Below are 21,052 nucleotides of genomic sequence, written 5' to 3'. Positions count from 1 at the left end.
CTCCTCCTTGGTGGTGCGGAAGGAATGGGTATCATGTCATTGACTTCTGCCCTGCCTGGCCCTCAAAAAGGAAACAGTAGGGGGTGGGGCGACTTGGTAGCTCAGTCACTTAAGTGTCCCACTTTGGCTCAGGTCATGATCTCAGGATTTGTGAGTTTGAGCCCCACGTCGGGCTCTGTGCTGACAGCTCAGAGCCTGGAGCCTGCTTTGGATTCTGTGTCTCCCTCTCTCTCTGCCCCTCTCTCAATTGTGCTCTGTCTCTCTCTCACTCAAAAATAAACATTGCATCAAAATAAAAGATAAAAACAGAAAACACTGAGAGGAATATGGGCCATTATAAGACTCACACCCACAACTGCTACCATGAGTCTACCTCAGCTCCCACCTGGATTGGTGCTACCGTGAGGTAGCTGGTACGTGGGGAAATCCACAACGTGTGGATTCATGCAGGGTTTCCTCACTGTTCTACCCGAGACACTGCTGACCCCTCATCCATGTCTTGCAATCACGAATCAGCCATGTCCTGGGGGCTGATAGCTGCCCTGCTGATCACCACACACCACGGTGAGTAGGAAGTGCCACGTGCTTGCGAGGATCTATTGACGAGTGAACACAACTGTCACCAGATCTGGAGGAAGCTTGTGGCCACCACCCCAGAAGGAACCAGCGGGACATGTGCAGTCAATACAATTCAAACAGTCACTTATCTTCTGCCCCTATTACTGTAGATTCTCCCTGTTTGTGACCGTGTGTACAGGGGTCACACTGTGTACATCAACACAGAATGACCGTAGGTCCTCCTGGAAGCAGATAATGACAGAGATACAGAACTGTGATGGGTTTATTAAGGGAAACGAGGAAAAACAAAATAGAGGGGACAGGAATGGTCAGGGAAAGAATTCAGTCAAATATGCATACCAGACAACTTTTCTAAATATATCACATCACCACAGCCTATTGGTCATAGTTCAGGGTCCACGAAGTTCGCATTCTCCTGTAAGGCAACGAGATTTTGGGTTATTGCAATGGGATCTTGTGTTCTCCTCTATGTATTTTGTCTTCAACAATATATCTGTGGCCTTGGATGAACACTTAATTGTGTGGCTGCATCTGTGTGTGTACCTCTAAGGGATTAGGACTGTCTTCAAATCTTAGATATAGATCCCTGAATGTACACAGTATCACAGTTATCTTTTTCTTTTTCATAAAGTAGGACCTGAATTTTAAAAGAAAAAACACAGGGGTCTTTGCCGTATTTTTTGAAACAGGGATTGCCAACCTCTCAGCCTCAGGCATTACACTCTTAGTTTCATGAAATTGAATGAACATCTGTTGAGGACCTTCTGTGTGGAGATACATTCATTTCCACCCTGAGAAGGGTGAGTGTCCACTCCTCCCATACATTTTACAAATTCCTTAAGTGCTTCTCACCTCTTCATCGTACTGACCTCAGAAACCAACATTGTCCCTGTTTCTCAGATTACAAACCTGAGGCTCTGAGATGACCGCCGAGAGCTGGTGTTAGAGCTGACACAGCAGGAACACAGGCAAAACCTCAGGAGATTGCGAGGGAACTTTCGGAGACGCAAACCTGCAGGCAGGGTGGTGACAGCAGACGCAGGGGTGTGGTGACCAGAGTTCAGCAGGGGCGGCTCCTCCTCACCCCTGACTTCCCCACCAAGAGTCTGACTCAGGCTGAAGGCCAAGGAAGCGGCACAGCTGATCTACAACCTGCCTTCACATTTAGTCTCACTGAGACACGCTAACTTAGGCAGACAAGCATTTCCTAAGTTTAATTTCCTAAATCTTCCAGAACATTCTTCAAACATGTCCAGACCCTTCAGAAGACCAAGGGAAACAACAAACTTTATTTAGATTATGAACTAGGTGCACTGTGGTAACGTTGACATTTCAGAGATGATGACTGCATTCTACATTGTGGTTGAACCCGTGCAGCAGTCCTTTGCAGACTTCACACTGTCCTCATGCTCCCTTCCCAGTGTGTGGGCCCTGCCAGAAATGGCCTCCAAGTCCATCCTACTGACCCCAACGCCCTCCCCTCTGCACCTCCTCAAACTCTGCTTGCTGTGCTCAACTTCCCTTCTATTCCTGCGTGATTCAAGTTTCCCCCAGTTTTGCACTGGATCCTTCACTGGTACTTCCACTATGGTGACCACAAGGTCTGTGTCATATAATGCATGTGCCCCCTTTCAGACGGGACACCTGAGGCACCTACACTTAGGGGTGCATCTCATCCTTCACGGAGCTCAAAGCATTGTGTCTTTCAGACAGGCACCAGTACTCCTGATACATCTGCCTTTGTGTAAAACTCCTCTTTCTTGTAGACAAGAGAAACCTACAGCTGACCTCATTACAGGGAAATGACACAGCCCATTGTACACTATGTCCTGAGAAACTTGAGATATGTGACACTGTCCTCAGGCAGGCTTGCAGTTGAATTGCCAAGCCCTCACAAGCATCCCTACATCATTCCCACCAAGTCTTTCACCAAGAAGACGAATACGCTTTATCAGTCCCTCATCCAGTTCAGGTCATCTTACCAAATTTAGTACGTGGAGGAGCTGGTGGAGGAGGCGGAGGTGGCCCATCGCCCGTGACTGGTGGTGAAGGGTGGTCCATGGGGGACAGCCTGCAAGGCGATCCTGGGGAAGGACCAGGCCCTCTTGCATTCATAATGGCCTGCAGAACAGAAAAGAAAGCTATGTTCATAGGACAGAGCAAAGCACCAACACCAGCAAAAAGTGGCAACCCAAAGAAGCAGTGCTCATCTCCTGCCAGCTTGCCCACCACCAGGTTCCAAGAGGGCAGCATCAGCGCCAAAATCTCTACCCATACTTTGAGTTCCACTTATAGCTTTGGGGGAGGGGAACGGATGCTATGGGGACAAACCAGTGTTCCCACATGTGTGCAAATGTAGAACAGCAAGCTCTTATCCGAGAGGATTTATGGAATGAGTACCAAATTAATAAAATAGCATATTCCTGATAGGAAGGCATTTAAGTCCAGAATCGCCTTCCACCCCGCATCCGCCTCCACCACAGAGGCTGCTTATTTGTATGTGAAGAACTACAGATTGAGAAGGAATGACAATCCCAGGCTCCACACATGGAATCATAGCCCTCGTGGCTCAAAGCTCTGCCTCTAAGCCCCCGCCTGTGCCCGATCTGCTTCTCTCCCGACAATGAGGTCTTCTCCTCTCTGCAAGTGCTATCCATGGGCACAGAGACATGTTGGGGGATGGGGATCCTGAGGTCATGCAGAGAACCTCGAAAAGCATGTTCTTAGAGAAACATGTTACCTATACATGTTAGGTAGGCTGAGCTAATTTATTTTCATTCAGTGGTACTTCTCAGTTAACTACAGTACAACTCGCAGGGTACTTTTGTTCTCTGAAAAAATAAGCTGAAATTCTAACTAACAGAATTAACACAAATACACTTTCGTTTTTGCTGTACATCTCCATGTTTCACCTGTAACAGTGACACAGGACACAAGAGAACGTGCTCATGTGAACACAAAGGACACAGTGGAGAATTACAATGCAGGTAATTACGGATTGTCTCTCTTCACCACCCATGTAGCCATGCGTGTTTTCTAGGACAAATATGTCACCTCTTGGAGTTCAGAATATGTATACCCAGGGCACAACTGAAGAGATTCCAGACAGCACATTTACAAAAAAAAAAAAAAAAAAAAAAAGAAAAAAAAAAGAAAAAAAGGCTGAATGTTGATGGGTATTAAATTTACTTTGTCTAAGACCACTCTAAATGACACATACAAAAATATAAGTTGGAGTGAAGGCAGTTTGCATTTTCAAAACATAAGGATAACTGCCGATTTTCTGAACACATTAATCCCCTAGAAAGAAACAGAACAGGAAGAAACAGCAAGAGCAATGATTCCACACTGAGGAGGTCCAGAAAAAATAAGTCATGCCAAAAGACTTCCAGGTGGAGTGTGGTCTCTTCCTCCCTGGGTTATTTCCAGGTATATACCAGAAAAGCCCTTGGGTGCTCAGCCCTAGGCACGATTGGTTCTAAACCTTCCACAAGGAGGTGACAGGCAGAAAGTAGAGAACCCCATAGACACTTGGGTTAAGGCTGTGCATTTGGAAAATGAGAAAAACAAGCAGACATATCATACAACACACAAAACAGACACAAAGCCGGGAGAGAGCGCTGAACAGAAAAAGGAGGGTTTTGCCAAAGAGTTACAACTGAAAATGTCCACAGCATTTACCTTGTCCTCCGTGATCCTTTTGGTAGAGTCAGTGTTGTTGTTACTCACAGGAGCAACATGTGGATCTGAAAAAGGCCCTAGAAGGGATGGAGGTTTATTCTGCTTTGAGTAGATTGTGCAGAGATTAAAAAAAAAAAAAAAACCAAAAACACAAAAACAAACAAAACAAAAACCCCAAAAAACAAAAACCACTCTCCTCATTCCTCAAGCAACTTAAACTCTTTGGCCCAGTCAGATCCCAAATCACATGCACAGGGTATCCCACATGCTTCAGGTGATCCCAAGGTAAAGGGAGAGCCATTCTTTAAACTCTGATGAAGACCCATAAAAGCCCTGGTTCAGGTGTTTTCATAACTCCTCAAACAACTGTGGATGACTGGGGCTCAACTGGATGGATATACGTTAGGCTGCGCCTCATGCCTCCCACCGCCCAGCACATGGACTGTGTATGGCACACATCTGCTGAAGCGCTATGCCTGCTTTTCTGCATACAGCCCCATTCCATCTCCACAAGAGACACCTGTACCAACACAAGGTGGGGGAAATGACACAAGGATGATAAGTCAATCGTGAGACACTCAAGGAATGTGGTGATGATGGCAGGCATTTTCCTTGCGTTGCAATGGTCTGTGGTACCACCTCTGCACCTTGTACAAGACTCAACTACGGGGCGCCTGGATGGCTCAGTCGGTTAAGCGTCCGACTCCGGCTCAGGTCATGATCTCACAGTGCGTGAGTTCCAGCCCCACGTCGGGCTCTGTGTTGACAGCTCAGAGCCTGGAACCTGCTTCAGATTCTGTGTCTCCCTCTCTCTGACCCTCCCCCATTCATGCTCAGTCTCTGTCTGTCTCAAAAATAAATAAACATTAACAAATTTCTTAAAAAAGATTCAACAACAACAAAAATTAGATGAAGGTTCTTAGCAAGCCAACTCATACTGCCCAGATCATCTTACCAAGTGGTGCAGGTGGAGGGTTTCGGGATGGTCCCGAACCTGGCACAGGAGGTGGATGTGCACAGGAGATCATACGGTGGCCTCTAGGGTAGGGTGTGCAGAATCTTCCAGTTGATGGAGGAGGTCGCCACGGATCCACACTGCCCTGCAGAACAGAAGTGACAGCTATGTGCAGATGCCACACAAGAGAACCAATCCCCAAAGCAGCTGAAACCCATAGAAGTACGGGTCAGCACCTGCCCCCTTCTCTGCCACCAGGATCCGAGAGAGTAGCATCAGTACCTGAAAACTCTGTCCCTGCCACTGGGTACCACCTACAGCTTAGGCAACTAAACGCAGGCGGTTAAACTACTGTCACCACATGTCCCTGCCCAGGTCTGAGAATTTAGAACAAAATGATGCCATCTTACAGGATTAAATAAGTAATTCCAAACTAATGAAGCAGCATATTCCAGACAGGCGGACATCCATGTCCAGGATCACTTTGCATCCCTCCACTACAGGGACGGCAAAAGCTCTGTTTTTGGCTTATTCCGAACACAGAAAAATGGACTGCAAATACACAGCTCATTCTCTGCACATGAAATCACAGCTACTCTTGGGGACAAGTTCTGCCTGCCGGCCCCACTCTTGGCCCCCTCTGCTTCCCTCGCTGAGAAAGAGGTCTTCCTACTTTCTGCAAGTGCTGTCAAAGGCCAAGAAACCACTCGGGAGTTGGGGATGCCTGGAGTCTTGTAGGGGACCTGAGGAAATGTTTGCTGTGCGGAACATATTACACATCAATGAGTACTAGGCCCCCAAGTGTTCACCTGAATTCATAAGGAATTCTGGTTTTGTGTACACTACAAGACACAGAGTAATACATCGTATGGGAAAAAAGAGGCAGACATTCAGGAAACAGAATTAATGCAAATGTGTTTTGACTTTGGTATACACTTCCAGGGATGTGTCATGAGCGATGGTATCAGCTCTAACCCTGACTGGAGACACAAGAGAACCTGCTTATATGAATAAAACTGAAGGACCTTGTGTTCAGAATACTTTTACCTAAGATACTGCTTGAAAGGCTTCCAAACACTTCATTTACCCATGAAGACGTGAAGGTGGTGAGTTATGACAATGACGTTGTCTAAAACCATCATAAATTGTACAAGGCACACAATATAAAGATGGAGGGAAGTCTTTTCACGTTTACAATGAACAGACAGTCTTCACACATGAATAGTGAGACCAGAAAGAGGAAAATAACAACAACACTGATCCCACAGAGAGGTAGTGTGTTAGGAGTCAACAAGCTTAGAGACTTTGCTATAGAGTACAGTGTATCTTCCTGTTGTTGTTATTTTGAACACAAGGGAAAAGCCATAAAGGTGGTCAACTTCTAAGTTCCTTTGGCTACTAAACTGACCAGAAAAAAGATGACAGGCTGAAAAGAAAGCAGCCTGTAGACTCTTGGGTGAAGGCTGTGCATTTGGAAAATATAAACAGGCAGACATATCACACAACACACAAAACAGGGATAAGGCCGCAGAGCATGCTGTTCCACAAATGAGGGTTTCCTGACAGACTTACAACTGAAAATGTCCCCAGCATTTACCTTGTCCTTCTCGGCATTGTTGGTAGACTGCTTGTAGTTGTGACTCATGGGAGTGACACCAGCTTCGGCTGAAGGCTCTAAAAGGGATAGAGGTTTACTCTGATTTTAGTAGACTGTGCAGAATTCACACAAACACCACATTTTGTGTCGTGTTAAACTCTTGCCCACACTCAGGACCAGGAGGAGAGGCAGAGAGTAACCCACAAGCCTCAGTTGACCCCAGTGATAAGGGGGAGATCTATCCCATCATATCTTAATGAAGAAACCATAGGGTCCTGGCTCATGTTCTTCATAATTAGTCAAATAACTTTCAACAGGGCAGCTCAAAGAGAAATCAGGAAATCGTCACCAAAACAGCCATTTCTCAATACACATGAGGGGTAATAACTCAGCATCTCATTTCAGATAAAAATTAAAACGAGAGCGTCAGTTGGTGGATAACATCAAAAAACCCTCCACAGAAGAGCATGGGTGTGTTTCTTCTGACTCCAGGCAAATTGTTCAGTCTTTCAGCTTATCTATAAGCTGCCTTCCACGTGGGAGCCGGTATTATGTAACTATTTCTGAATGGAACTGAACTTGACTGATATTATATTAAGGAGTAAAGGAAAACTATGGATGTTTAGCAGTGAAGCCGCAGAGGTGCACTGATAACATCAGAGGGCGAAGCCATTTGGAGCTTGGATTCAGGAATGTAGGTCTACAGTTCACAACAATAAAAATAAAGGAACATTAAAAATAGTCAATAAATGACCTTCTCCTCAAATAAACTAAAGTCTTCACATTGAGTCCGGGTGGGAAGAAGGATGAGGCCCCTGTCCTATCATCCTTTCCAGGCTCTTCAGACAGGGGGATGCTAGAGGAGGTGGGAGGGTCACAGTCAGAGGAGGGGCATGAGCTCCAACAGTCCCAGGGACAAGTGCCTCACTGCTTGCAGTACCAGAGGAGAACACCCTTCTGTCACCCCTTCAGACCACCTGCTGTCCTTAGTGTTTGTGGTTCTCTCCAGGACACACGATGATCACCCACAGGAAAAGGCTCTGCCACAGAAATTAGGCTGCTGCACATCACCACGTGCTCCTTACCTCTCCTCGGAGCGTTCTGCATCTCTGGACCTCCAGGCATTGGTCTCCACCTCCTGTATGCCTCAACCAGCCTCTCTCCTTCCATCCCAACCAGTCTTGGATACAGAAAAAGAATGGACTTCCATAAGAGTTGCAATGCCACGTCCTCTGACTACACACTAAACGGCACCGCTGTCATCCCTCAAAACACCCATAAAAACTCATGTCACGCTCCCACACCTGTATTTCAAGCGGGCGATCTCCCGGCTCTGTCCCGCCATTTTCGTCTCCCAGATCTGAGTCTTGATCTAGGGGAGAAAAACACATCCACCTTCAGTCGTGCCAGACTGTGCACCAAAGAGAGAGGAGGAAAAAGGAAAACACTTACCCAGTTTTCCGCAGCATTACGCTCATAAACTGCGACCTGAAAAAGCAACAATGAAAAGTCCATGTTTGGGAATTCCAAGGGCCACTACACTCAACCACATGAGGTACTAAGGGTTCAATATGTCAGGCAGAACTCACGTTACCTGGTGTGTGAAGGTGAGTTCTGCCTTCTGCAGCTGTTCTCGTGTTTGTTCAATTTCCTGTCTGTGAGATACAATTGTTTTCGTCAAATAAGGCCTAATATTAGGTAGGATTATAAATAATCTGCTCATGTTCCCGTCATCCTCATATCTTTCCCCAATACAATTTATCCTTTCACATGAAACACTTTTCACACAATTATAAATGTACAGAACCAAAGCTATTGTTCCATCTCCTTACTCATTATTCCATGCCCGTAGGGTTCAGAGGTCATAGAATTCTTTTCCATTTGCAATCTTGCCCTAATTCATCATGTGACAAGTGACTTTCATCATAAAGCCAACATAAAGTTCTATTCTCCTTTAACTTGTGTACTCACCAGGTTTCCTAGGGTTGCAAAGACCAGGACCATCAGATGGTACTACCTTGTTGATGGATAGGATTTCATCCTATGACACACTGCTTTCCTCTAGATTATGACAACTGACACCACCCCTCAGGAACGTTGGCATGGATGAAGTTTCTACATGGGCAGGTCAATGCTGGAGACCCAGAAATGTTTAGTAGCTTAATTGTTTTATTCTTTCTAATACTTATCTTTTCCTATCTGTTAATTCTCTACGGATACGTCCTCTGAATTTGTGTTTGTATTACTATATTCATGGAGTCTACCCATTGTACAAAGGTTAGAACTAAGAAACGAACAGGGGTTTCATGAGCCGCTGCTAATTAGTATCTGAACTCACTTGCACTTGTCTATGTCCCTTGTAGCTATTTTCAGATTTTCCTCTGCAGTTGCCATCTGATTCTTCATTGCCACTAGTTCACAGTTTGTCATATCCAGATTCCTACGATGGGAAAGATATATACATAGTCCAGTAGCCAAGGTCCAGAAATTCTGCCTTTTTCCTTCTCAGCTCTCTTAAAGCCTAGATTCACATATCCCTATCCCCTCCCCCAACGATGCACAGACTGACAACACAGTCAGAGAAATGAAGACCCCATTTAATGGTAGAGAACATTCAACCTCCGTCTGCTGCCAAGTGGCCTACAATCAGAGCCGCCTTTCTAGTTCTCTGCTTCTACTCCTTCATCGTCATCAAATAACATTGCACCTTGTGCCTTCCCAGAGTTGGTCTTTTGTTTGAGATGGAGAAGGCCTATTTCAGGTCAGTGTGAAAACCTGTGCCTGACCAACTGTACCCATTAGGATGAGGCAGGGGATCATCATTGCCTTACACCTCCATGGGGCAGTGCACTGAATCTCAGTCCAGAAGTTGTACCCTGACACAGACACTGAGCATGAAAGACAGCCTTCCAGGATATGGCTTCACCAGCATTGCAAATCACTCCCATACACCACTAAGGTTCAGGAGTGCAACCCCTGCCCACTCTTTCAAAGATCCTGGTGGAGGGAAAGGCCAATCTTAGAGTGGCAATATATGCTGAAATAGAACATGGTGTGAACTGTCCCACAGTCAGGCTGTTGTCTTCAGGAAACAGATTTCAGATGGAAAACTATCAACTTCATGGACTCAGTCTAATTTAACAAGACTCAGTTCATTGACAGTGAAGGCAGCAAAGGGAAATGCTTAGAAAGGCTGGTTTGCTGTGTTGCCCTCAGACTATTTTGTCCATGGTGTTGCTTTAAAGGGTTTCAACTTGGCACCGGATGTACTCAAGAATCACATGCAAAACTGAAAGACTGTTAGTAGTGGACACAAAAGCACTAGACAGAGAAAGGTACATGCATTTCCTTCTGGCCTCTCAGGGAGTCCTTCAGCAAATGTTTTCTGGGGGGGCTGTAATGTAGAGGCTCTGTTGTAAGGGGGTGAAGATAGAAAGGTGGTCAGGGTGCTCTACCTGCTCCCACAAAGAGCTTACAAATTAACAAAAACAACATGCCAGTGAGACAGAGCAGGCTCCACCCCGGGTGTGGAAAGGACTAACAGAAGCTGAGTCTCCAGGGAAGACAAGGAAGCATTTCCTTTTCAATGTGAATGAGGGGCTCTAAAGGCCCTCCTCCTGAGAACAAAAGGAAATACTGGACCAAAGAAGAAACATGCACCTGGTGCACCAAATTTCTAATGAACCCATGAAGACACATTTCATACGAGTCTCCCTTGCAGACTGGATGAAGAGATGCAGTACTGATGCCATCCCAACCCACAGTCTAGAAAGAAACTCCCATGGTTTCTGCAGCAAGATAAGTCAATGTGTTCCCTAAATATGTTTGACCCAAGTCTGGTGCTGAACAAAGATCACCTAATTCCCGGCTGATAAGACAATGGGATGGGATTGAAACCTATAGGCCAATGTAAATGGATCCAGAGGGGATCCTGTTATCAGTGTGCTTAATGCCAGTATCTTCCCTCTTCTACCCCAGGTACATGACACAAGAATGTGTGACAAGCACTAAGGACAGAAAGGAAAATGCAGGTTATAGGAAGCAAGGTAGGAAGGGCAGGCACAATTCTCCTGAATGCATTTGGCAAAAATACTCTGGATCCAATTCTAGAAGAAATATATTTATCTATAGCGGCCACCACATTCATTCATACAACAGTACTCGGGACCATTATCACATGAACGTCTTACTTTGCTGTAGCCATTTTTCTTTCTTCATAGAATTCATCAAGGACGTCTCCTCTCTCCTTCAGGCTTTTGGCTGTTTCTTCCCTGATTGCTTTAGTAGAACTCAAAGCATTACGAATGTCTTCCACGTCCTTTATCCTTGCTGTAAAAAAAATGGTTATTTTGTGCATGTGCATATGACCTGAGACTTGGTTTTGGGGTGACAGGAAAAGGGCAACTAGTGTGAAGGCAAGAAGGCATTCTTTCCCTTCCCAATGCAAAGTCATTGCCACCATATGGGGATTTCTCCCCAACAGACAACATACCTTCCAGTGCACGTTTATTGGACCTCCAGGCTCTCAGTTCCTCCAACTGACCGTTTGCATCTTCTGACTTTAGGACACATATGAGAAAATACATTCAAGAAATAATGATCGCACAACAATGTGAGTGCAACAGGACTGTGCATGGCAACAAAGAAAGATCCTGGGGCATAAATACAACAAGGAGAAGGCAAAGAACATGGAAAATAGTTCCAGTCAAAGGGCTCACAAATGGCTTTCTTAGGAGAATATTCCTCTATGCACACTGAACGTTGTTGAGCATTAAGAGAAGAAGGCAGTATACAATTTGCTATTGCCCTTCATCTCTCAACTATCTTGGGGGATTTTCTCCCTATCTTGGAGGGCAGGTCTGAATGATGTGGTAATGACCTAGTTGTGAAAATAAAAGATACTTCCTAGTCCTTGAAATAGCAAACTCCTCATGGTGGTCCTAGTGAAATGCCAGCTGTGCAGATGGAGGTTTGTCTCCCAGAGGCCCACTCTCTACTATGGTAAACAGCAAGCGAATATGCTATGCTCACCTCACCCAATGAACAAAAAGCCTCCAAAGTCAAATTACAGTAAAAGCAGCCAACTCTTAGCACTCCCCGATTCTTGACATTCCTCTCTCTCTCTCTTTCTGATTGCAAGGTAGCATGTGCACTTTGAAGGGTGTCATTTAAAATTTTATTGAAGTGCTCAACTTTTCTGATGTTCTCCTTCAACAGAACATGTTGAATGAGTCATAACAATTCCTTAATTTTACTTGTGTTTTTAGAACGCAATCCAGGCAAAGAAAGGATTCTGACTTTCAACTTAAGAGCTTCAGCAGAGTGAATGTTACTTTCTCTCTTAGCTTCTTGAAGATGTATCTTTAATTCATTGATGTATATACAAAACAAATGAAAAAGGAATCAGAATTCAAAAATAGCATCGTGATAGATAAGCCTATGTCTGATGTGTGACTCCTTTCACAAATAAAAAGGTAGTTTTTTATTACATTTGTGAAGCTTGTCTTGAATTGGAAGTATATATAGAACACATGAAATAGGTCAGTAGGATGAACTACAAGAGGTAAAACTAATCAAAATGAAGTCACAAGAAATATTTGAAAGGGCAATGCTACCTTCTGTTCCCACATGGATATTGCTTCAGCCAGCTCTGTGTTTTCTTTCTCCAACGTGTTGCTCTTTGCAGTTTTTTGCTGTACATTAACTAAAAGGAGATAAAACAATTTTTAAGGTTGTTACCAAACCAGTGACATCAAATAATCCCACTGTATTAGCAGCACAGACACATGATCTGACACATGGGTGTAACTAACTTTTTAGCTTTCTCATTGTGCCTGAAGAAAGCAAGTTTCAGCAGCATTTTAAACCCAAGAAACCTCATTTCACTGAAATTCCTATACATGTAAGCTCTAGAACACTGACTCCTCTAACAGACACAAAGTGCAAACTCCTCTTACACTGGCCCAATGTGAGAGCTCTCATGCCCCGAGATCACTCTTCTCATCACCACCACCGCTGCATTTACAGTGATAAACACCAACCAGTCTTTGAGGGCCTGTTAAGTGTCAGGTAGCCACCTTGCCTCTCAACAGACAGCACCACAGAATCACCACAGTCCATGGGGTCCGTGCAGAATAGATTGTCCCCCATTTGCATCAAGTTCACTTTTCCCCTGGCATGAATGGCTCCCTCCACCTCAGACTCAAAACCTTGGTTTAACCCTCTCCTGCGACACACACCCTGCCTGGCAATACCTGGCTTCTTCTCTAAGCTTAGGCTTCTTGACAGACTCAAAGAGGGTTTTCTCATCTTCACATTTCACCAAAAGCCAGGTCATGGCAAAGTACTCACTCCACACCTCTGGCTCATATCATCACTTCTGTCCTAATCATTTCTATGCAAAATTACACTCATTCTGTTCTCCTTCCTCCTGTGCTGTTTTCCTCCCCTGGTCTCTTGTCTTAAGAGAGGCAAATCCCTCCACATTGTCCCTTAGCCTCTAACAGGGAAGAGAAAGATTTTCAAGAGTTAACAAGTCAATTAGACATCAGAAGTCACCATATTTATCCCTAGTTAAAAACTTAAAACCCACACCAAACACGAGTAATGAAAAAAAATTACAAAGACTACTCAAACCTAAAATCTTACCTGGATATACTGGAGGCTCTGTCTGAGAGAGGAAGAAACAAAATTAAGTTTGAGGTCAAAACATAGTAAGAGTAAAAACTTATTCTTCCTGATAAAATACTGAAATGTCATCCAATGAAATTACAATGATCATTTTGGTCAGCATAATGAATTCATAACATTAATATAATAAAAAAGTAGAATTTCATATTTAGTTCATGATTCTTTATAAACCATGTCTGATAAAAGCATAAAGATTCAGAGCTTATTTTGACCAAAAGGTAGATTTACATTATATTAAATAAATATCAAAATATTCAATTCTGTCAGTGCATAAGGCGGACAGTTTTACAAATACATAAATAAAATATTTGTCTGATTTTTTTTCTCTTGTAGTCAAACCCAATATCCACAATGAAGTCCAGAACCCAGGATCATTTGAAATGCCAAAAAAAGAAAAAAAGAAAGGGAGAGAGGAAGAAAGAGACAGACAGAGAGAGAGATAGAGAGAGAGAGAGAGATGGAGGGGGACGAGAGGGGGGCGAGAAGGAAAGGGAAGGGATGGGAAGGAGGAAGGAAGCGGCAAGGAAAGAAAAGGAAAACCTTTGTATGAAGACACGCTTCTTTCATTCTCTAGAAAGCTTTCTGAAATGTTACACAGGGTTGGCTGCTTTCCGAATCAATAAACAATTACAACATGTCAGGTGCTATGATTTTCCTAGATCACTAAAAACAGAGGGTCTTCCAAAAACACATCATCAGATGAGAAAGAGAGTGGAACATGGCTAGGGCAAAAGCACAGGCACCAAAAGAAATGATGGCTAACATTTCAAAAACAAAGCAAAAAGGGCTCCCGTTGAGAAGGTATAAGAAAAGCAAGAGGAACTTAATTCTTGTAAAGGCACTGGTCTAAGGCAAGGGTTAACAGTTTCCATACTGGAGACTTCTGGAAAAGTGAACCAAAGAGAGAACAGGTATTAGGGAGTAATGGTTGTCTGGGCAAAAGTAGACATAACAATTTAAAGCCTGACTGCACTAGGATTTCTATTTTCTAGGAGCACTAAAAGCACGTCAACCATGGAAAAAGACATCCTGTGATTGTCTTGTGTCCACTGAAAAGTAACAACCCTAAGATAATGACTGTGGGACTGAAGGATGCTTCCCCACTCCCAGCCCCTCACCCTTTGGAAAAGTGCCTTTATAAGCCTGGCACACCACCCTTTGGGGGAGCGATATTCCTCTTTCTCGGTGGCTCCGCTGTATACAACCTATCTCTAATAAACGCCACCTGCTTTGTTTCCCTTTCGATCAGTGTTCATTAGTAAGACACTGAGACTGGAGAACCTGGTCTGGGTGGTCCAGTAACACCCAGACCCAAGTCATCCCCTGATGAATTAGAGCTCAATAAAATCTAGGCAAGACTCTACTTTAACAAAAGGGAAAGACACATTTTCTTGATCTGTAGGACGTATATCCCTATTTGAAAGTTTTGAATGATGATGTGATGCTGAAGCAGGCCGCAACATCTTGCCAGGATATTGGAATATCATCATGGTATCAAAAAGTGAGTCATAAAAATGTTGTTATAGGAAAGTGTATCTACGGAGGGCAAACAGGAAACCATGGATAGTCCTTTAATGTCACATGTTTCCTTTCCTAAGCAGGGGAAATGGAAAGAGAGATGGCCTTACAAATACTTAATATGCATATTTTCTTTTTGAAGGGAAAGATTTCTAAATTGGCAGGAAAAGAGGAAAAACAGCCACTTATAAATAAACTCATGCTGTTCTGTTCTTGCTTAGAAGGCCTGCCCTCCAGGGGCGCCTGGGTGGCGCATTCGGTTAAGCGTCAGACTTCAGCCAGGTCAGGATCTCCTGGCCCGTGAGTTCGAGCCCTGCGTCAGGCTCAGGGCTGATGGCTCGGAGCCTGGAGCCTGTTTCCCATTCTGTGTCTCCCTCTCTCTCTGCCCCTCCCCCGTTCATGCTCTGTCTCTGTCTGTCCCAAAAATAAAAAAATAAAAAAAGTTGGAAAAAAAATTTTTTTTAAAAGAAGGCCTGCCCTCCAGAGAAACTATTTCTCCAAAGCCTAATGGGGTTTTTCTGAAGACAAGCAATACAGATGAAGGGAAATACTCAACTACAGTGCTCTTCCTCCTTCCTGTCTCATAGGGGAGTAAACTCAGCCTAAAACCTAGGTAAAGACAAAACTTTACACTAAAAGCCTTCACCTCAGTTTTTTAAAACACGGACGTGACCCCAAGCTTCCCAAAAAACTTAACAAGGTACCCTAAAAGGAAAAACCACATATTTTGAACACAGAATGCAAGCATTAGAATCACACTTCCTATGGCAGAGATGGTGGGATAATCAGGCTGGGAATGTAAAACCGCTCTGATTAATAGGATAATGACTCTAATGGAAGAAGTAGTCAGTATGCAAGAAGAGGTGGTGAATGTGAGCACAGAAACGATAACTCTAGGATCCAAAAGGACTTCTAGAAATCCAAAACATCATAACAGAAATAAGGAATGCCTTTGTTGGATTTATTAACACACACAACACAGCTGAGGAAAGACTCAACAAGCAGAAGGAAATGTCAGCTAGAAACACCCAAAACAGAAACGCACACAAAAAAATTAAAAATACAACAGAGAAAATCCAAGACCAGTGTGACAATGACAAAAGGTGTAACATACACAAAATGGGAATACCTACTTATACGTTTGAAGTGAAAATGACTGAGAATTTTCCAAAATTAATGATAGTCATAAACCACAGATTCAGGAAACTCAAAGAATTTCAAGCAGGATAAATACCCCCCTCCAAAAAAACCAAACCAAACCAAAAACAAAACAAAACAAAACAAAACAAAACACACAAGACTATCCCTAGACATATACTATTCAATCAAGAGAAAATTGAAAACAAAGAATTTTGGAAGAAGCTAAGGGGTAGTGTTGGGGGCTGGAGTTGCAGGGAGATGGAAGAAATAACACCTTACCCAAGAGGAACCAGGACAAAAAATACTCAGAATTCAGAAACGATGCAATCAAGAAGAATGAAATGTTTATACTGTTAAAAGAAAAGAACCCATCCACCTAGAATTCTGTGAACAATTAAATTGTCCTTCAAAACATGTACAAAATAAGGGAAATTATTGGAGATACTGAGGTCAATAATAAAGGCTTAATTCTCCAAGAAAACATAATCCTTAATGTACATGCATTAACAACAGAGTGCCAAAATACATGAGGCAAAAACTGATACAACTGATAGGAGAAGTAGACATATACATTATTAGAGCTGAAAGAATTCAACACCCTCTATCAGTCATTGACAGATTGAGCATAAAGATATTCAAATATAAGAACACAGTTGGACTGAACTGCATCACCAATCACCTAGATCCATGACCATCTGTAGAACACTTTCTACAATAGAAAAATACACATTCTTCTCAAGCTCATATAGAACATTCACTGACACAGACCATATTCAGGGTCATAAAATACACCTTCACTTGAAGTCAACAAAATCATAGAAAATACGTTCTCAGAACACATATGTAAGCTAGACATCAATAATAGAAAGACAACTGAAAAGCTACAAAATATATGAGAGATATTCTAATAGAAGATAGAGAATAGAGATAGACTAGAGAAATTCTAAAAGAAGAGGGTCAAGGAGACATTTCACAGAATTGTAAAAATATGTCCATCTAAATGATAATGAATGTTGGAATTACTACAATTTGTGGGATGCAATGAATGCCGTGCTTAAAGGGAAATTTGAAGTACTGAGTGCATACAAATGGTCTAGTAAAAAATTTGTGCTTACCAAAAAACTTCTGCTTACTTATGCTTAAAAGCCTATCTGTAAGGTATTTTAGTATACTCACAGCAAGGACAACTCTCCAGAGGTAAATAAGACATGCACAAATTGCAACGGTGGCAGTAATAACGGCAAGCTTCCACAGAGTTCCGAAGACACGAGAGCCAAGGGGGAAATGGTCAGCCAAAATATGGACAAGCTGAAATAATATTTGAGATAATGAGGAATAGCAAAGACATTTATAATATCTGTCACCAAGAATCATTTAATCAACGTTTAACAGAAGACAGAGCATGAACAGAGGACACAGAATCAAATCCATCTGAGCCATCAAGAGCCTGATCGAACTCAGAGATCATTGAATACGCTTAACCGATTACCAAGAATCATTTTTATAAACCTTCAACCAGCCTCCAGGAGGTTATAAGCACACCTCTCTAATGCCTCCTCCTGAAGGAGAGGGAGGACAGAAGGCTTACAAAGGAGCAGGGGCAAACCTGTAGGAGTGATGATTGTGTTTACGATCTTACTGTGGTGATGGCTTCATTGTTCCTTACCCTTTTAGTAGACAAGAAGTAAATGACTTCTGTTGTACATTCATGAAGTACCTGGATAAAATCCTTTGGAACATTTCCAAAAATACCCCAAAATTTACGGAAGGATGGGAGAAAGTAACAATGAAAATGTACTAGAGATTCAAATGAGACTGTTATAGAGACCGATGTTTACAGATATGGATATAACTGAGAGATGTGCAGCTGCTCTTATAATAATATGGGATTATTCCAGCAAAAATAAATTCTACATTATTGTTGAGTTTCTAAAAACACTGAGGTTTTCTTTTTTCTAATGTTGATTTATTTTTGAAAGTAGAGAGAGCGGGGGAGGAACGAGAGAGAGGGAGACAGAGAATCCAAAGCAGGCTCCACGCTGTTAGCACACAGCCTGATGCTGGGCTCAAACTCACAAACCTGAGCCAAAATCAAGAGTCAGATGCTTAACTGACTGAACCACCCAGGCTCCCCATAAGGTTTTACGTTCAAGGTTTACTTTGAATCTGAATCACAGCCCAAATTGTCAGATTTCTGAATTAAATAAAGATTTGCATAATCAGGTGATCTTGTCTATTTTGATGAAATCTATGAGGTTTTAAGTTACTTGAACACACATCTCCAAATAGCCAATACAACCAATTCAAGTTCCTATTTCATAGTGTTGCACCTAAATCAATCAATTTTGTGCCAATAAACCTCTCTAGAAAGTAGCCTCCAAAATGTGTACCATTTGTATCTTCAGCTCTCAGAACTGAGGTCACTAAATTGCGTCCTGGTGGGAAATGCACACTGTCTTTGAGTGGCCAGTGTCTGCAAGAGACCAGGGGCCGTCAGCACAGTGATCATGGGGATCAAAAGACAGAGGCCATCTTGACATGAATGGTAAACATCCTAAGTCCTGGGCACTCTTGATACCTCTGCCAGCTATCTGTATGCTGATTTGATTAGTTACCGTTAACTAGATTAGATCCAAGGGAGCCAGTAACACTTGGTTCCCACAGACAATGGTCATGACCAGGTGGAGGTAGGAAATGCAAGACAAGTTAGTTTGTGCACGAATTCAGAAATGAGGGAGGGAGAGAGAGCTGAACTGATCTATGAGATGCAGCCTAGGTAGAAGGGGGAAATTGCAATAAACAGAACCAAGAAATTTCCTCCTTCGTAGACTCAAAAGAGACAGAATAGATTCTGTTGTGCCTGGAGGTATTCATGTGAGAGGATTCTGCCTCAATTTAGGTTGTTCCTGACTTGGGACGTTGCAGATCCCTCTCTGAGAATCTGGTGCATGCCAATCTCAAGAAATCTACTTTTCTCTATGGGTGTCCCCTGTGTCTCTGTCTCAGGCTCTTGGGAGTACAGGTTTTGCTTTTTAATGATAGAACGAAACATTCACACTGGCAACCAGGTATTTCTTTATAGTTGGACAATCCTAAGGACATTCAAGACCCTTTTTGCTTTGGGTAAATCAACACTCTGCACATAGTTGGCTAAAGAAAGGACAAGAATGCATTCACTTCCTGATCACATCACTCCTAGTGATTTTCTTATTATAAATGTCCAAGCAGGCTGAGGCCACTTCATGTACGCTGAGCTTGTCAGCTACCTGGTTGGACACAGAGTCCTTGGGGGCAGCCTCTAAGACCAGAGGGAGAGGGCTGATGCACAAGTTTCCAAAAGCGAACAAACCAGGAAGCACAGAGCACAAACCACATTTCACTTTCCAACACCAACACTTCGGACACCACGGTTCCCAGGGCTACCAAACTTCACAAACGTGAACAACGTGCTGATAGGAAAACTAACTACGTATAAGAGGGACTCTAAACTTACAAAGCTTGAAGAAGAATCTTGACAGGCCTTCCAGGAGCCATCTAATAGTATAAAATACTATTAATACTATTAAATGGCTCTTATTCAATCGAGTTTCTGACATTTTTAAAAATGATTTTAAGGAAGTATAATTCAAACATCATACGAGCCCCTTATTTAAGACAAAGATCTCAGTGGCTTTTAGTATCTTCCCATGTCCTTCTTTCTTGACATTATGAAGCTCAGGTTTCCATCCTGTCAACACTACTCTTTTTGGACCAAGTGGCCCAGACAGGATCCACAACTTCATGTGGACAGGTGTGGCCAGAACCCCTACATGCTGGTCGAGAAACCTTGCCCTGACTTAATGGGTTTTCCAAAAGAACTGAGTTCTCATCAAGGACTCCATGAAAAAGCTGGTTTTTTAACCACAGTCTGAAAAAGATAAATAAATACAAAAGGAAGAAGTCACTGATGTCGGATGTGTACTCACATTTGTCTTGGGGTAACCGGCATACCCGAGTAAGAGGATATAGAAAAATAGCTTCCGAACCGTCATATTCTGGTCCTTTCAGGGGGCGCCTGGGCACCAGAGAGGAGGTGCAGATGGGGGTGAGGAGGTGGTGGGGGTGGGAGGGGAAGGGACGGGGTGGGAAAGGGGGTGAGGTGGGGGGGCGGGGTTTAAATAGGGATGGGATTGGGGAGGGGGGTGTGGCAGGAGAAGAAGGGGGTCAGGGAGAGTACCCGGATCAGATCAAGTACAAGAAGGGAGGGAGGAGGGTTCAGACAAGTTAGTAGCTCAGCAGGTCAGTAAATCACTAGATGAGCAGGCCACAGTAGCCAGTTAAGTAGACTGTCAGTAACAGGTGGAGCAGACGAAGATCTCTCTTCATCCAAGTCTTCACCTGTTTGAGCATTGCCATAGCAATTCAGACGCTTTATGCTCTCTCTCCACCAATCAGCTGCCTTCAACCCTGATAGCTCACAAAGGACGCCCCGCGTGACCATGGCTTTTCAAAAGCCCCTTCCATGGGGGCGCCTGGGTGGCGCAGTCGGTTAAGCGTCCGACTTCAGCCAGGTCACGACCTCGCGGTCCGTGAGTTCCAGCCCCGCGTAGGGCTCTGGGCTGATGGCTCAGAGCCTGGAGCCTGTTTCCGATTCTGTGTCTCCCTCTCTCTCTGCCCCTCCCCCGTTCATGCTCTGTCTCTCTCTGTCCCAAAAATAAAATAAACGTTGAAAAAAAATTTCAAAGGGACTCCCCAAAGGTGACCCCCAGCAATGGGTGAATATGAGACAATCTATCTCTTCATTAGATTCTGTTGGGAAACTGTATATCTACATGCAAAAGAATGAAAGTGAACCCTTCCCTTACATGATACACAAAAATCTACTTAAAATGGCTTAAAGACTTAAATGTAAC

The 21,052-nt window shown here is 43.4% G+C and overlaps 1 protein-coding gene and 1 long non-coding RNA gene across 9 annotated transcripts in view; one reads left to right on the top strand and one right to left on the bottom strand.

Annotated features, from left to right (window-relative positions):
* The window catches only part of LOC123383549, a 202,087-nt gene that overhangs the window by 174,770 nt on the left and 6,265 nt on the right, over positions 1-21,052 (top strand). The gene's annotated exons all lie outside the window — the stretch shown is intronic.
* On the bottom strand, positions 193-20,570 carry LOC105260248 (transport and Golgi organization protein 1 homolog). 8 transcript variants are annotated; one of them, XM_045051398.1, is made up of 19 exons: positions 20,126-20,560; positions 17,337-17,468; positions 13,461-13,482; positions 12,428-12,516; positions 12,111-12,173; positions 11,305-11,371; positions 11,003-11,141; positions 9,151-9,252; positions 8,407-8,467; positions 8,265-8,300; positions 8,117-8,184; positions 7,898-7,992; positions 6,813-6,889; positions 5,216-5,360; positions 4,261-4,337; positions 2,562-2,700; positions 1,489-1,591; positions 919-994; positions 193-800 (listed from the first exon to the last, which is right to left on the bottom strand). In XM_045051398.1, exons 1-18 carry the CDS (start codon positions 20,189-20,191, stop codon positions 955-957), a joined length of 1,521 nt encoding a protein of 506 aa, XP_044907333.1. In that variant the 5' UTR covers positions 20,192-20,560; the 3' UTR covers positions 193-800; positions 919-954. The 8 variants fall into 8 exon arrangements, with proteins under 8 accessions (XP_044907333.1, XP_044907334.1, XP_044907332.1 ...); XM_045051399.1 differs by lacking the exon at positions 193-800 and having other exon boundaries at positions 824-994; positions 20,538-20,570; XM_045051397.1 differs by lacking the exon at positions 193-800 and having other exon boundaries at positions 824-994; positions 20,126-20,559.

The sequence above is a fragment of the Felis catus genome (assembly GCF_018350175.1).
Source record: "Felis catus isolate Fca126 chromosome A2 unlocalized genomic scaffold, F.catus_Fca126_mat1.0 chrA2_random_Un_scaffold_37, whole genome shotgun sequence".
NCBI classification, from domain to species: domain Eukaryota; kingdom Metazoa; phylum Chordata; class Mammalia; order Carnivora; family Felidae; genus Felis; species Felis catus.
The sequence above is the reverse complement of the archived record's forward strand: the minus strand, read 5'-3'. Positions and strand labels throughout refer to the sequence as shown.